General features: G+C 52.5%; 1 protein-coding gene across 7 annotated transcripts in view; it reads left to right on the top strand.

Annotated features, from left to right (window-relative positions):
- The window catches only part of PTPRS (protein tyrosine phosphatase receptor type S), a 109,773-nt gene that overhangs the window by 65,197 nt on the left and 30,807 nt on the right, over window positions 1–13,769 (top strand). For all 7 annotated transcript variants that reach the window (XM_040242036.1, XM_040242042.1, XM_040242041.1 and 4 more), the window contains exons 7-9: window positions 10,445–10,714; window positions 11,825–12,406; window positions 13,415–13,548. In XM_040242036.1, the coding sequence (XP_040097970.1) occupies window positions 10,445–10,714; window positions 11,825–12,406; window positions 13,415–13,548 (986 nt within the window). The remainder of the gene's footprint in view (window positions 1–10,444; window positions 10,715–11,824; window positions 12,407–13,414; window positions 13,549–13,769) is intronic.

Genomic DNA, 13,769 nt, shown 5'->3' with positions numbered 1-13,769 from the left:
TGTCGTGCGGTGCTTCCCTTGCTGTGTGCTCGCTTCGCTTCTCCAGACTTGTGGCCTCGTACCCGCTTCACCGCCCCGCCTTCCAGCGCCCTCAATCTGAGAGTTGGGGAGGGGTCTTCAAGGCTGCCCCTGCTGGCCCCACAGCCTCAGTTGTCCCCAGAGCCTGGTGCTCTCCTGGTCACCCTCAGAGGAGGATTCCTGTAGGCAGGTGTCCCAGGGTTTGGGCTGAGGCTTGTCAGTTTCCCACTTGGTCACACCTGGAAGCCCAGGGGGTCCTTGCCCCGGCACCACCCCCCCAACCCAAGGAGGGCCTGGGAGTAGCCCCTTGGTGTCTCCTCGAAGGTGCCAGGTACCCCTGCTCCTAGATGCCTCTGCGGACCCCATCTCATCTCTGGGTTGGTTCTCTTCCATCCTTTCGGAAATATTCATTTGCTGCCTCCTCCATCTCCTATGTCCCCGTGGCTGTTTCTGGTCAGATCTGTGGTGGAAGCAGCTTCCACCTGCCAGGAAATGGGTCCAGTTCATCCCCCGGGGCTGCCCCAGGGTGGCTCCATATCCTTGATCCCAAGCCACCCTTCTTTGGACCTCCCTTCCCCAGTTGGACACACCAGGCCCCTCAGTGTTCTCCATCTGGGAGGTCATGCAGCCCCTCCCTTACTGGGAGACCCTCAGGCCCTCAGTTCTCCCTCTACCAGACACAGCCCCCACCAGCCCTGAAGCAGCACCTTGGCCGCCCTTGGGTTCTGCAGCTCGCCTCTGAGGAGGAGGTGGCATGGGGGGCGGGGCTGGGGACCCGGGGGCGCGGGTGGGCAGGGGCCACACCTCCGGTCTGCTGCCATGGCACCTCTGGTGAGTTATAGCGCGTCCACGACTCCAGTTGACTGGTCTTCGTCTAACCTGCTTTATTTCTCTGCAAACACCTGGGAAGGGGGTTTGTAAGTCTGGCAGGGCTCAAGGAGAACAGTGTGGGGCAGGGTGGGGGCGGGCCCTCTAAGCAGGGTGCAGCCAGGGAGGGGGGCCAGCCTTCTGTCCTCAGTGCCCCTCCCCCTGGAGGGGTGGTCCTTTCTTTAGGGGGTCCGGCCTCCCATCCTTGCCTGGGCCTCAGACGCTCCAAAATTGAATTAAAAAAAAAAAATTGTGGAAGGCAAATGTAGATCGTATATGTCAAGGAAAGACGAAAAGGTCGTTGCTGTTCTTTTTGTTTTTTAATTTCAATTTTTTCTTTGGTTTAAAGAAAAAAATCAACAAACTATTGCAGCTTTTAGCCTTGGGAAGTCCTCTTTTTACTCTCTGTATCTCCCCTATTTTTTCTCTTCTCCCCATGTCATTGTGTTCTGCATCAAACCCCCTTTACATCCCTCAGAGCTTCGAGAAGGTTGGTGTGTTTTTTTCTTTTTTACTTTCTTTACCCACATTTTTACATTCTGAAAGTCACACACACACACACACACACACACACACACGAAACACACACAGACAGGCACACGGACACACGCAGACATGCACACAGAAAATGATAGAAAAATGAACTTTGAAAAAAAATGACAGAATGCGAATAATGAGCTGAAAGCCAACAAAACAAAACAAAAAACCGCCAAGCGAGAGCAAAAAAAATAAAACCCAGAAAGACACGAAAATCTCAGCCGTGCCCAGCCCGGCCTAGGGCCGGCCGCACACATGCGATGCTTGCATTGTGGTCGCCTATATGCATCCTTTGGTAATGTTGTTGCTAAGTTTTTTGCACTCCTCGTCGTCATGGTAACTTGGGCCTGATGCATGCTGGGAGAATGTAAAAATTTCTCTGCATGCCAATCTTGTCGATTCGGTTTGGTGAATTCCCAACGCCTTCTGTTGGAGTGTTTCTCGTCTTCCGTTCTGTTTTTCTCCTTTGGTTTCCTTCATTTGTTTTCTTTCTTTCTTTCTTTCTTCTTTTTATTTAGTTATTAATTTTTGGTTTCGTTTTGGGGGAAAAAACCGATCAGTTCGTTTTTTTTTCCCCCCTCCCAGCCCCTTTACCCCGCTCCCTCCCCCATCAAAGCGTTTGGTCTTTGGGTCTGTCTTGTGTTTCCGTGCTCTTTGGTTTCGATTTCTTGGGCTGAGCTGTTGTGTGGTTGTTCTCCAAACGCATTGTGATTTAAAAGCCAGTGTTCCTGTCCCAACTACCATCCAGGAGGGTGGAAGGGGTCCCACAGCTGGGATGCTGGGGCAGAAAGTGACCACCCAGGCTCAAGAGCACAAAGGAGGTGGCTTAGACAGATGGTGGGCGGTCAGAGCTTGGGTGAGGCGTGTGAGGAGAGAAGCCCAGGTTGTCCGACCTGACTGGCCAGCTACCTCTCTTACCCAGAACTGATGCCTCTGTTCTTCAGGGCGGCCATGTTTAAAGGGAGCTTAAGCAGGCACATTTCCTTCCTTCTGCCTCAGCATGAGACCACCTCCCACCTTCCCAGACAACCCAGAAACAGGCATTGGAAGCACAGCTGAATGGACAGCTGGCATGTTGAGCTCTTGTTCAGTAGAGCAACATGTCTAAATATGAGACGTGGCCTCATATAAATGGGCCATCCTCCCAAAATGATGTATGCTTGGCACATAGTCAGTGCTCAGAATGATAGCTGTTGTGATGACTTTTTGTGTGCTGACTGGGTACCAGTATGGATCCACCCATCGGAAAATGCAGCATGATAGACTTCGGCCAACTACTTGGCCAGTCATTCTGCCCTAGTGCTACCCCTCCGCCTCGTGGATGATGTTGGCTGCTCCCCCCACCACCTCCCAGATTCCCAGCCTAGTCACAGGCATCTTTCGTCCAGCAATGCAGCATGGTCACTTTCTGAGTACCTAAGCATCAGAGCTGTGGAATTCTGGGGAAAACCCTGGGGAACTTTGGGCACAGCCCCTCCCTCCTTCTCTCTGCCTCCCCAGCTCTTCCTCTGCCTCTCTCTCTCAGCTCTCCTTCTGTCTCTCTGTTTCTCTCACTTTTGAAACCTTTGGAGACACTCGCTCCCATCTCCTCTTCCCTCCCTGAGGAAAGGCAAGCCTTTGAGAGCCCTATTCTAACCCCCAAAAGAAAACAAGCCCCCTATAAAATATTTATTTAGATTTCTAGCCACTAGCTCCCAGCTGACTACCCAACATAGATGACATTTGAAAGCTGAGACTAGCCTATTTGGGGTAACCTTTTCCTCTCACTTGTCCCTCACCTGCCTTCTCTAAACTCCTAATGATTAAGTTCAGGGCTGAGTTGGCAAGAAGATTTTAGATGCAATAATAGGGGATTTATTTTTCCTGTCTCCTTCTGAATCCAGCGTAAGAGCTGCCAGGCAGAACTCTCCAAAAGATGTAGGAAAGAGGTCCCTCAGCTCCTTTATGAAAGCTGGGTCCCAGTAAATTGAAACTGAGAGGTGGCTGAGGGTCTCTGAAGACCACCTGGACTTTGGGGGCAGTATAGACTAGTGGTGAGAGCACAGACTTTTGACTTGAGGAGACCCAGATTCAAGTCCTGCCTCTGCCCCTCCTTGGCTGTATGACCTTGGGCTGGTCAGGTGGCTGCTTGGAGTCCCTATTTTCTCATCTGAACGATAGGAAGAAGCATCAGTACGCCAGGCTCACAGGATAGTTGGGAGGAGTCCATGGAGAAAATTAACATTCGTCCGTCTGGTGCCCTGTGTCGTGTGTGGCACGTAAGAAATCACAAGGGAGATTGTTGTAAAATAGGGAAACAGAGTTCAAATAAATGCTCTGAGCAAGTCATTTCCCTTTGGGAGCCTCAGTTTCCCCATCATTTATTTCACAGATACGCCTTTTGAATAAGATGGCTTACGGGAAACTGCTTTGGGAAGAATTGGAGGGCAAAAATTAATACATTTGCTCAGAGCTCAAGTTTTGCTAATGCTTTTCGGAGCTCAGCCCATGGTCTCATTTTTTCCTGGCTGCAGTCTCAATCCAATGAGATCAGTGGTCTCCCCAGATCCACATCTTTCCTCTTAATTCCCTGTCACTCCCACAGGAAGTTCCATGGCCAGAGTGTCAAAAGGGGGCAAAAAAAAAAAAAAAAAACGGAGGGAGTGCCAGTGGCCCAGTTTGGGTGTTAGGCTACCCTTACAGATACATACCAGCTCAGCAGAAGAGAAGAGCCACCTAGCATGTTCTGCTCTGAAAGCTCTAAGCGTTTACACTGTTGCCAGAGCAACCAGTCCTGGGAATTAGTTGCAAGGAATCCCCACCTTCAACCTAGCTCTTCCTTCAGTTACAATCTACAGCTTCTACTGACTCTGGGTGATCCAGGGGGTGGAGTATTCAGATTTACCCTTCTCCTGAAGTCAGTTGCTGAGATTCAAAGGACCCAAAGTCAAAGCCAGGTCCATTTTTTAAAATGCAGCTGGCAGCTCTAATCCCAGAACCTCCCTAAGGAAAATGTAGCTCAGAATTACATTCTCCCTGGCTGCTGATTTTCTTTAAAATCATCAGCCTTTAAGGTGTGAATGAGTGGCTGAAGATGGTGTCTTTGCCGTTTGGTCTAGCAACATAGCATAATTGAACCCTGGTGCACAGGACCCAGTGAGATGGTGTGCCACCCACCTGATGACACAGGAAGATGCTAGAGCTGGAGACGCCGGAGAGAACCTTCCACCTTCAAGGGACTCGGGATGTTGTCAGGATTTTAGAAGGAGCCTGATGGGGATAATTTAATGCTGGTTCTCAAATGCTGAACTAAGAGATCGGGACTCAATATCTGATGCCAGAGGGAGCTCTAGATTGCCCCAGTTTCCAGGTGTTCTTCAGAACCCTTTATCTGCAACCCATCCTCAGGCCCCTTCAGATCAATTCACAGCATGGCATTTTGTGGGGCAAATTGTTTTTAAAATTATATCTCTGGTACCCAAGCCATATAATTGGTGGATAGGATCTCCAGGTGTTCCCCTTTTCCCCCCAGCAGCCTCCAGACAAGAGTAGATAGATATTGGGCCTGGAATCACCCCTCCCCATGACCTCCTGTATCTCCACAAAGACTACCACAGGGGAATGTTGGCAAGCTCCTCCAGTTCCTGCTGGTCACACCTGGCCATGCCCACCCATCTCATCCCCCACCCCTCAAAGTCCCTGACATGACCTTGGTGGTAGGCAGTGGCAGATCAGAACCCAGCCCTTCTCCTCATCCCACTGTCACCCCGAGGGGAGAGGGGCTCCAGGGGTGGGGAGGCAGGCTTCTTCTCTGTTTGGGCATGGTGGATGGGGGCGGGGGCGGGGCCGTTCCGCAGGAACACTGAGCTCTAGACACCTCTCGCCTGCTGCCTGCCTCACACCCTTTGCATTGCTGTTTCCTCTGTTTTTTGGGGGTGAGGGGGTACATTAGATTACACCTCGTCATTCAGAGAGCCCTGTGTCTCTGGCGGCCGCAGCAAGGGGGCAAGGGGAGTCAGTCAATTGGCAAGACACCATGCCCCTTTTTGCTAGAACTGGAAAAAAAGAAAATTGGGAGACAGAGAGTACCAAAAAAAAAAACCCAATAAAAAAGTATCTGTAGGGCAGTAAAATGTCCAGCTCAAAAGGCCGCTGGTCAGTCTGTGTGCCGGGAGTCCAGCCAGGTCCCTCCAGGCCTCGCACTATCTGAGCAGCAGAGGGAGCTGGCAGTGGGAGAGGGGAGGCAGGATGGGCGGGAGGGGGAGAAAGATCACAGGGCAGGCCATGGAGTGGTACCTACCCTCCCTGGGCCACGGGCTGGGGTTCAGTGGAGGGGCTTTGGAGTTAGGCCTTGGACGCCCCTCCTCCTCCCCTGACAGGTGTAATCTAAGCCTGTAATCTAATCCAACCCCATGGAGGCTGCAGAACTTCTTGGCACCTTCCCCGCCCTTCCCCATCCTCATTTTGGAGTCCGGAGGAGCACCCAGCAGCTTCTCCCACCCCAAAATGCCCGGCAGAGCCCCCCGCCCCCACCCCACCCCCTCGGAGCTGCGGCTTGCTGACTCGTTGAGATGTCTGACACTGTTGAGTTCCCTACCTAGTGCTTCAATCAGATCACCTCACTTTTGAGTTTCCCCCCCCAACCCTTCCCATCCCCTTCTCCCCTGAACCCCGCCTCCTGCCCCCCCCACACTTTTTTGGTTTTTGAGTTTCTGCCTCTTCCTGCCTGGGGGAGGGGTCGTCTCCCGGTTGCTTTGATGGTTTTTGAGTTGTTTTTCCATGTGAATCGGGGTTTGAAGCGACCCATCCCCCCCAACCCGCCACCCCCCTACCACCGCCCACCCTCCTGATCCCCGCACCCACACGGGTCCCCCCCATTGGGACCCCCCCGGCTACTCGGTGACGAGAAGAGCTGGAAACAAGAACCAGCTGGAGCGTGCTGAGGACCAAGGCTGGTGTGGTCCCCTTATAACCTGCCTGGACCCTCCACTCAGGTCGGTAATTGGGGGCGGGGGTCCTGCGGGGCCATTCCGTCCCGTGGGTTCCGCGCCCACCTTACTCTCTAACCTGCACCTCAAGCTTGCAGCCAGGGGTGGAAAAATGATGTGGGTGGGAGTCAGCACCAAACTGGGCAGAACACAGTGTCAGCCACCCGCCCTTGCCAACTGGGAGGGCACCCAGAGGCCTTGTGAGGACCCCCCAGCAGCGGGTGTTTAAGCTACCTAGTGCTCATGGGCACAGTCCTCCCCTAAGTCATGGCAAACCAGCCCTCTTCTTGCAGCACACCCTTAGAAACCCAACAGGGTAGGCGAGAAAGCAAGTAGGCAAAGTGTCTTAGGTGTCAGCCTTTACAGCATATTGGCAGATCCATTTAATTGATGGCTGCCGGCCATGCTGGGGATTTGTGAGCACCAAAATTACATTTGTTGATAAATGCCCTCCCACACTTAACTGACTTATAATTAACAACCCTGTATGGCAAGTCTTTTACATGTTCAAGATGTTTGCCTTGTGTCTACTTCTGAGAAGTGTTAGAGGCACCTTCCAAATTATGACACTCCTAAAGGAAGGTATTTTAAGATAAGATCAGATGTGAGCAGGGTCTTTGGGGTGTGATGTTGAGTTTTACACAAGGATAAATCTGGCTGGCTTCTATTTAATCTTTAAATCCTAAAGCTAGCTTTTACTCCTTTTAATGTTCCAGTAATCCCTTTCGGTATAAACCTTTTACTGATGGCTTCTGGACATTTATTATGGTGGCGGCTGGATATTATTCAACTGGTGATTATTTAGTTGAGAGATGTATATAGGTGAGGTACTTTTGCCCTCTTTGGTATCCCCAGAGGGTAAGGACACAAATGTGAAAGAACCAAGAAGGGACACGTGGCTATATAATTCTTGCTGATTACCATGGTAAGAGAAGGCTCACTTTATCTGGGAGGTAGGGATCAGGCATACCGGGCTTTGAGCTCTGGCCCTACCACTTCCTTTCTTTGTGTCTTCCAGCTAGCCCTAGTTCCTCTCTGGGCCTCCACTGCCTCATCCACAAAATGGGTACAAGGTCATTGGCCTCTCAGTTGGGAGGGATTTAATAGATATTCTTCCTATTGCTTTCTTTCAAAAAACAAAAAACAGCTCTGATTCATCCTGAAACCTCCTTAATGTTAAATATCTCATTGATCTTTCCAGCACTCTGGAAGACCAGAGGGAACTTCACTGGCCCCATGCCCAGGCTGAGCACCTACTTACTATGTGCTGGGCACTGCCCCAGTCAGCTTAATGACCTCAGCATATCACTGATGGCCTCCATTTCACAGAAGAGGAAACTGAGGCTCCCAGAGGATGAGGGGCCCTTCCCAAGGCCACAGGGCTATGCAACCTCATCAGCCCCCCACCCCATCCTGGGCAGGTTTTCCTGAGGTCTTGAGGGGAGCACCTTGAACTGTGTGATTAGACTGATGTGGTCTCTGTTCAGCTCTAAAACAAGCAGCAGGGAGAGTATCACTGAGAAGTGGGGCTCCCTGTGGCTGGGTTGTTTTGCTCTGAAGGTTCTTTTGCCTATGAGGCTCTCACCTCTGAGGCCACCTCAAGCCTCTACCAGGGCCCTTGGGTGCTGGGTGGGGAGGCCAGATGCTGTGTTCTGCCAGGGTTGGGGGGTACCTCCCTGGGGAAGCCACAGCCCTCCTCCTTTCAGACCCCGATTTTCAGCCCCACACCCATTTCATGTTTTCTTTTTCTTCTTGCTTTTCGGGTATTTTGTTTTAGAGGGTTTTTTTGTTTGGTGTTTTGAATTATCCCCCCCACCCCACTTTGGTTTTTCATTTGTTTCTCCTGGTTTTGTTTTGGACGTCAGTGCCGTTTTCTGTCCTTGATTAATTAGCTCCCCCACGCTCATCCCCCATCGTGTTCTGTTTCCATGACAACGCAGCGTTTGGGCATCCCACTCGTGCCTCGCTGTGGATGCCGGCGGCTGGCCTGGACCGCGTCCGCTGGCTGGCCGGACCCCCCATTCTCCTCCCAACTTCCCCCGCCCTCCTCCCAGCCCTGCCAGAAAGCTGCCCCCCATCTCAGCGCCCTACCCCGCCGCCCCTCATTCCCCAGTCTGTCTGCATGGCCCCTCTGTCTCCCCTCCCTGCCCCTCCCCCCATTCCTCTCCTCTGCTGACACCTTCCCGCTCCTCCATCCTGTCTCCAACGTGACTCTGGACTTTTCGTGGGGCTTCTTTTTCTGAAGGGCTGCCAGCTTTCTTGGTCCTCCCTCCCGCCCCCACAGAGCTCCCCTTCTTCTTCACTTCCTGCTGGAATTCAGGGAACAAGGCTTGAGATTTTTCAGCTCGGAACCCATGCCAAGAGAGAGGAAACGGGGCTGCCTCCCTTTGCCTCTGGAGCCCCCTCCTCTGTAGGACAGGCCAGACCCCTCCACCAGGAGCACCCCAGTTTCATGTGAAAGTTACTTTGTGGTCCTGTTTAGCCTTGCTGAGCCTCCAGGTGGTCATCCCTACAGTTTGAGACAAGATTCGTTGACCTGCCCGAAGCTGGGGGCATGTCCATGTGGTTTCCTAAAGCCAGGGGACAACCTTGATCTGGCTAGAAGGGTTTACCAGTTGACCCAAGTCCATTCCCCCACAGGGCAACATTTCCCATGGGGCAGCTGTGCCCTTTAGCAGTTTAGATGCCCATTCGTGCCCACCTCTTCCCCCCCACACACACCCAACCCCAAAACCCACCCAGCTTCTGAAAATGGAGCCCCCCGAAATGCATCCTGCCGCCTTCATGGTCTGCGAGATTGGGACAGAAGGCCGCATTTGCTTTCCCGCTAAGAAATGCACAGGACATGTCCCTGTTTCTCAGTGTTCAAGCTCATTCCCTCGTTTATGATTCTGATTATTATTAATATCCTACTTATTATTCTGCCAGGGCTGTGATGTGACAATGTGACGTGTCACATTGGGTCACATCCGCTAGAATTAATATGCAGCATTGAAGTGGGCCCCTTCCCTCTCCTTTCTCTCTCTATCCCTCCCTGTCTCCTGTCTGTTCTGTTTTCTCTCTTTCTCTCTTCTCTCTGATTCCCCCCATGACTGTGCACTAAAGGCCCCTGAGATCCAGGCCTCTTCGTATTAACTTTCTCTCTCTTTCACTTTCTGCCTCTTCCTTCCTCTCTCTCTCTCTCTCTGTCTCTTTCTCTTTAAACCTCTCAACCAACCAACCTATTTTGCATGCTGTTTGTGATTCTGAGAGCTGCATCTATCAATGGAAACTTGTCAGATTCGACAGAAGCTTTTAGAAGGGTTTCTATACCCCAAAACCACAAAAATTTCATTAGAGTTTCTCATCTTTTCCTGGAGGGCCCCCCTGGGGAAGTGGGCGGGGACCCCGGGTCACCAGAGCTAGTGGGGATGGGAGGGCCCGACATCCTGGCCCCTTCTGCCTGCTGTCCCAACTCTTCCCATGACCTCTTGTGTCCTCGCCCCTCCCATCCAACCTCCCCAGAGCATCCCCCCTCCCCTGGCCCCCACAGCCCCAGTCTTCTGAAGTTCCTCTGAGCCAGCAGAGGGGCTGCTCCCTGAAGCCACGTCTGTCAGCAAAGATGAGAAACCACTGATAAATTTTTGTGTTCTAACTGTGCTGTGGACCAGCCACTTTGGTCTCTGAAACCCTGTTGCTATGGAATAATGCTTCATGTCTCTTTTATTATATATCGGATACCTCTATATATTGTTTGTGAAATTACCTTCCTTTGAAGTTTTGGTTTCTTTGTGTTGGAATTTTTTTTTAATTTGTTTCTTTTTTTTGTTGTTATTTTCTTTCATTTGGACGAAAAAAAAAATTTGACTGGGGGGAAGGAAACAGCCCTGTTTATATTTAAATTGTTTTCCACTTTTTTTTTCCTTTTTTCTTTCTTTCCTTCTTCCTTTCTTTCTTTCCTCCTGCTTTTCTTTCTTTTCTCTTCTGCATTCCGTCTCCCCATCCCCCCAACCCCGTGCATCTCCCTCCCACCACCACCCCCTTCCCTGCATCTCCCACCCACCCCACTCCCCCAGTCCGCCGCGTGGCACCACGGTTCTCCATCTTGCCCATGAGCCACGAGATCATGCCAGGTGGCAACGTGAACATCACCTGCGTGGCCGTGGGCTCACCCATGCCATACGTCAAGTGGATGCAGGGGGCTGAGGACCTGACGCCCGAGGATGACATGCCCGTGGGCCGGAACGTGCTGGAACTCACAGACGTGAAGGACTCTGCCAACTACACGTGCGTGGCCATGTCCAGCCTGGGTGTCATCGAGGCCGTGGCCCAGATCACAGTGAAATGTAAGCAGGGGTCATGGGGGAAGCAAGTCATCTGTGTACCTCAGGTGTAGGTGGGGCATAATGGTGGAAAAGCTTCTGAGTCACTTTTCTGGCCTCAGTCACTCCTGGCTGTGAACAGGACAGTCAACATACTGATGACAAATTATTGTGGGCCTGGCCCCATGGAATGAGACCCATCTTGTTCTACTGAGCAATGCATGCTGATTAGGGCAGTGATAGGGGCCATGGAGCACCACTCAGACCCCCAGAATAAAGGTGCCAATTCCCAGGAAAGCTAAGTCAGGGGAAGACTAAAAGTTGAACAGGAATGAGCCAAAACAGATGGAGAACATATCTAAGAAAAGGAAATAGCCTGTGCAAAACTCAGAAAGATGGAGCATTGGGGAGTAGGGAGGGATTACTGACTCTCTTGATGTCTCAAGTTTGTGGTGAAACTCAGAGGAGGATGCCCCCAGATATTTTTTCTAGCTTTGGAACAGGGACCAGCAGACTACAGTCCATGGACTGAATCTGGCCCTCCACTTGTTTTTATAAATAAAGTTTTATTGACACCTGCCCATTTGCTCACAGCTGGCTGGTGGCAGCTTTTGGGCTACCGTGACAGAGCTTAGTAATTCTTAGCACAGAAGCAGCCACCAGCAATACATAAGCCGTATACCTTGCCAATACTTGCTATAGATGGTAGGCTGCTGCTGCTGCTGCTAAGTCAACTTCAGTCGTGTCCGACTCTGTGCGACCCCATAGACGGCATCCCACCAGGCTCCCCCGTCCCTGGGATTCTCCAGGCAAGAACACTGGAGTGGGGTGCCATTGCCTTCTCCAATGCATGAAAGTGAAAAGTGAAGGTGAAGTCGCTCAGTCGTGTCCGACTCTTAGCGACCCCATGGACTGCAGCCTACCAGGCTCCTCTGTCCATGGGATTTTCCAGGCAAGAGTACTAGAGTGGGGTGCCATTGCCTTCTCCAGATGGTAGGCTAGGGGGTCATTAAGACAGGCATTACCACCAAAGAAATTATGGCTCTGAGAGGGCAGTCGTGTGACTAAAAGTTACACAGCCTTAAGGGTTCACAGCCAGTATGCCTGACATGTGACCTTGCCTCCCACCCACAGCTCTCCCCAAAGCCCCCGGGACTCCTGTGGTGACAGAGAACACAGCCACCAGCATCACCATCACGTGGGACTCAGGCAACCCAGACCCCGTGTCCTACTATGTCATCGAATATAAATCCAAGAGCCAGGATGGGCCGTACCAGATCAAAGAGGACATCACCACCACGCGTTACAGTATTGGTGGTCTGAGCCCCAACTCGGAGTATGAGATCTGGGTGTCGGCCGTCAACTCTATCGGTCAGGGTCCGCCCAGCGAGTCGGTGGTCACCCGCACGGGCGAGCAGGCCCCCGCCAGTGCGCCGAGGAACGTGCAGGCGCGCATGCTCAGTGCCACCACCATGATCATCCAGTGGGAGGAGCCGGTGGAACCCAATGGCCTGATCCGGGGCTACCGGATCTATTACACCATGGAGCCCGAGCACCCCGTGGGCAACTGGCAGAAGCACAACGTGGATGACAGCCTGCTGACCACCGTGGGCAGCCTTCTGGAGGATGAAACATACACGGTGCGCGTGCTGGCCTTCACCTCCGTGGGCGACGGGCCCCTCTCGGACCCCATCCAGGTCAAGACTCAGCAGGGAGGTGAGTTGCGTGCATGATGCACGATTTCTGGGGGATGGGAGGACGGAAGGATTTGGGACTCACGCCCCACGAGGCAGTAGGAGGTGGCCATGCGGTGATGTGCCTCTGAGCACATAGAGGAGGCCGACTTACCTGGAGGCCACCATGTAGTTTGTTTGGCTTTTTTCAAGTATTTTCACACTAGAGTCGCAATGCAGGAGGGTGTCCTAGAGAACCCAGATTTCTGGCCACCCTTGGAAAAGCCGATCTGGCAAGCCCACACACAGGGCTACAGTTGGTAGCGATGCGTCTGAGAAACGGGGCGTGGTCTCCGCTGGTCTCCGTCTCCTTTGTTATGCCCCTCCCTCATCCATCTCTGACTTTGAGAACCTCCGTTTGGTACTCTCACTAGAGCGATCCCTGCCCACTGGATCACTGAAATAACAGAAAGTATGTTAACCCAAAGTGCTGAAGGCAGGTCTCTCACAGCGCGGACGAGAGACTGGGGGTAGGGGTGTGCAACATGTAGGTGTATGGGCCCCAGCTCTCTATGGGTTTCTGGGCTTGGGAACCTCGAGTCCAGGGAGAGTCAGGCCACTGCTCAAGCAAAGGGACAGGAGGTTTGGAATTCTGCTGCCATAGAGCAGACACAGGGTGGATCTATATTTTCAGTTATGGGCCCCACCAATTTTCTGTTGAATTGAGGGGAAGAGGGTGGATGCTGGGGTGTGTTGAAAACGGGATTTTTAAAATGTTTTCCCATTGGCAGCAGAGAGGATGGGGGAGTTGGAGCGGGCAGCTGACAACAGGCCACAGGGGGCTGTCCCGGCAAAAGAAGAGAAATGAGAACAGTGGAGAACATTCTGGGAGCATCCAGAACCTCATAACCCTTCTTGTTAGGGCAGTGATAAGCTTTAAGGAGCTCTTTTGGGGGAGAATGGGAACCTCGAAGGTTGGGTACCCTATGCTGGTGGACCCCCTCCCCAGCCTCTCCTTGATGATACCAGCCCTCTCGCCTCTCGCCTGCAGTGCCCGGCCAGCCCATGAACTTCCGGGCCGAGGCCAAGTCAGAGACAAGCATCGGGCTCTCCTGGAGCCCCCCGCGGCAGGAGAGCATCATCAAATACGAGCTCCTCTACCGGGAAGGCGACCACGGCAGAGAGGTGCGTGGGTGGCATGGGGGAGGGGATGGCACTCGCCCCCTCTCCCCTCCCCAAGCACCCGCTCTGGGCAGCTCCCCTGTCTTGGGACTAGGTGCCTGGATATCTCTCTTCCTCTGTTTCTTTGCCCCGCCCCTTGCTAAATTTTCCACCTCTCTTTTCTCCATCTCCATCACTCTGTGGGTCTGTCTCTCTCTCTTTCCCTGATGTCTGTCTGTCTGTCT

This window comes from Oryx dammah, unplaced genomic scaffold (assembly GCF_014754425.2).
Source record: "Oryx dammah isolate SB20612 unplaced genomic scaffold, SCBI_Odam_1.1 HiC_scaffold_5, whole genome shotgun sequence".
Lineage (NCBI taxonomy): Eukaryota > Metazoa > Chordata > Mammalia > Artiodactyla > Bovidae > Oryx > Oryx dammah.
The sequence above is the reverse complement of the archived record's forward strand: the minus strand, read 5'-3'. Positions and strand labels throughout refer to the sequence as shown.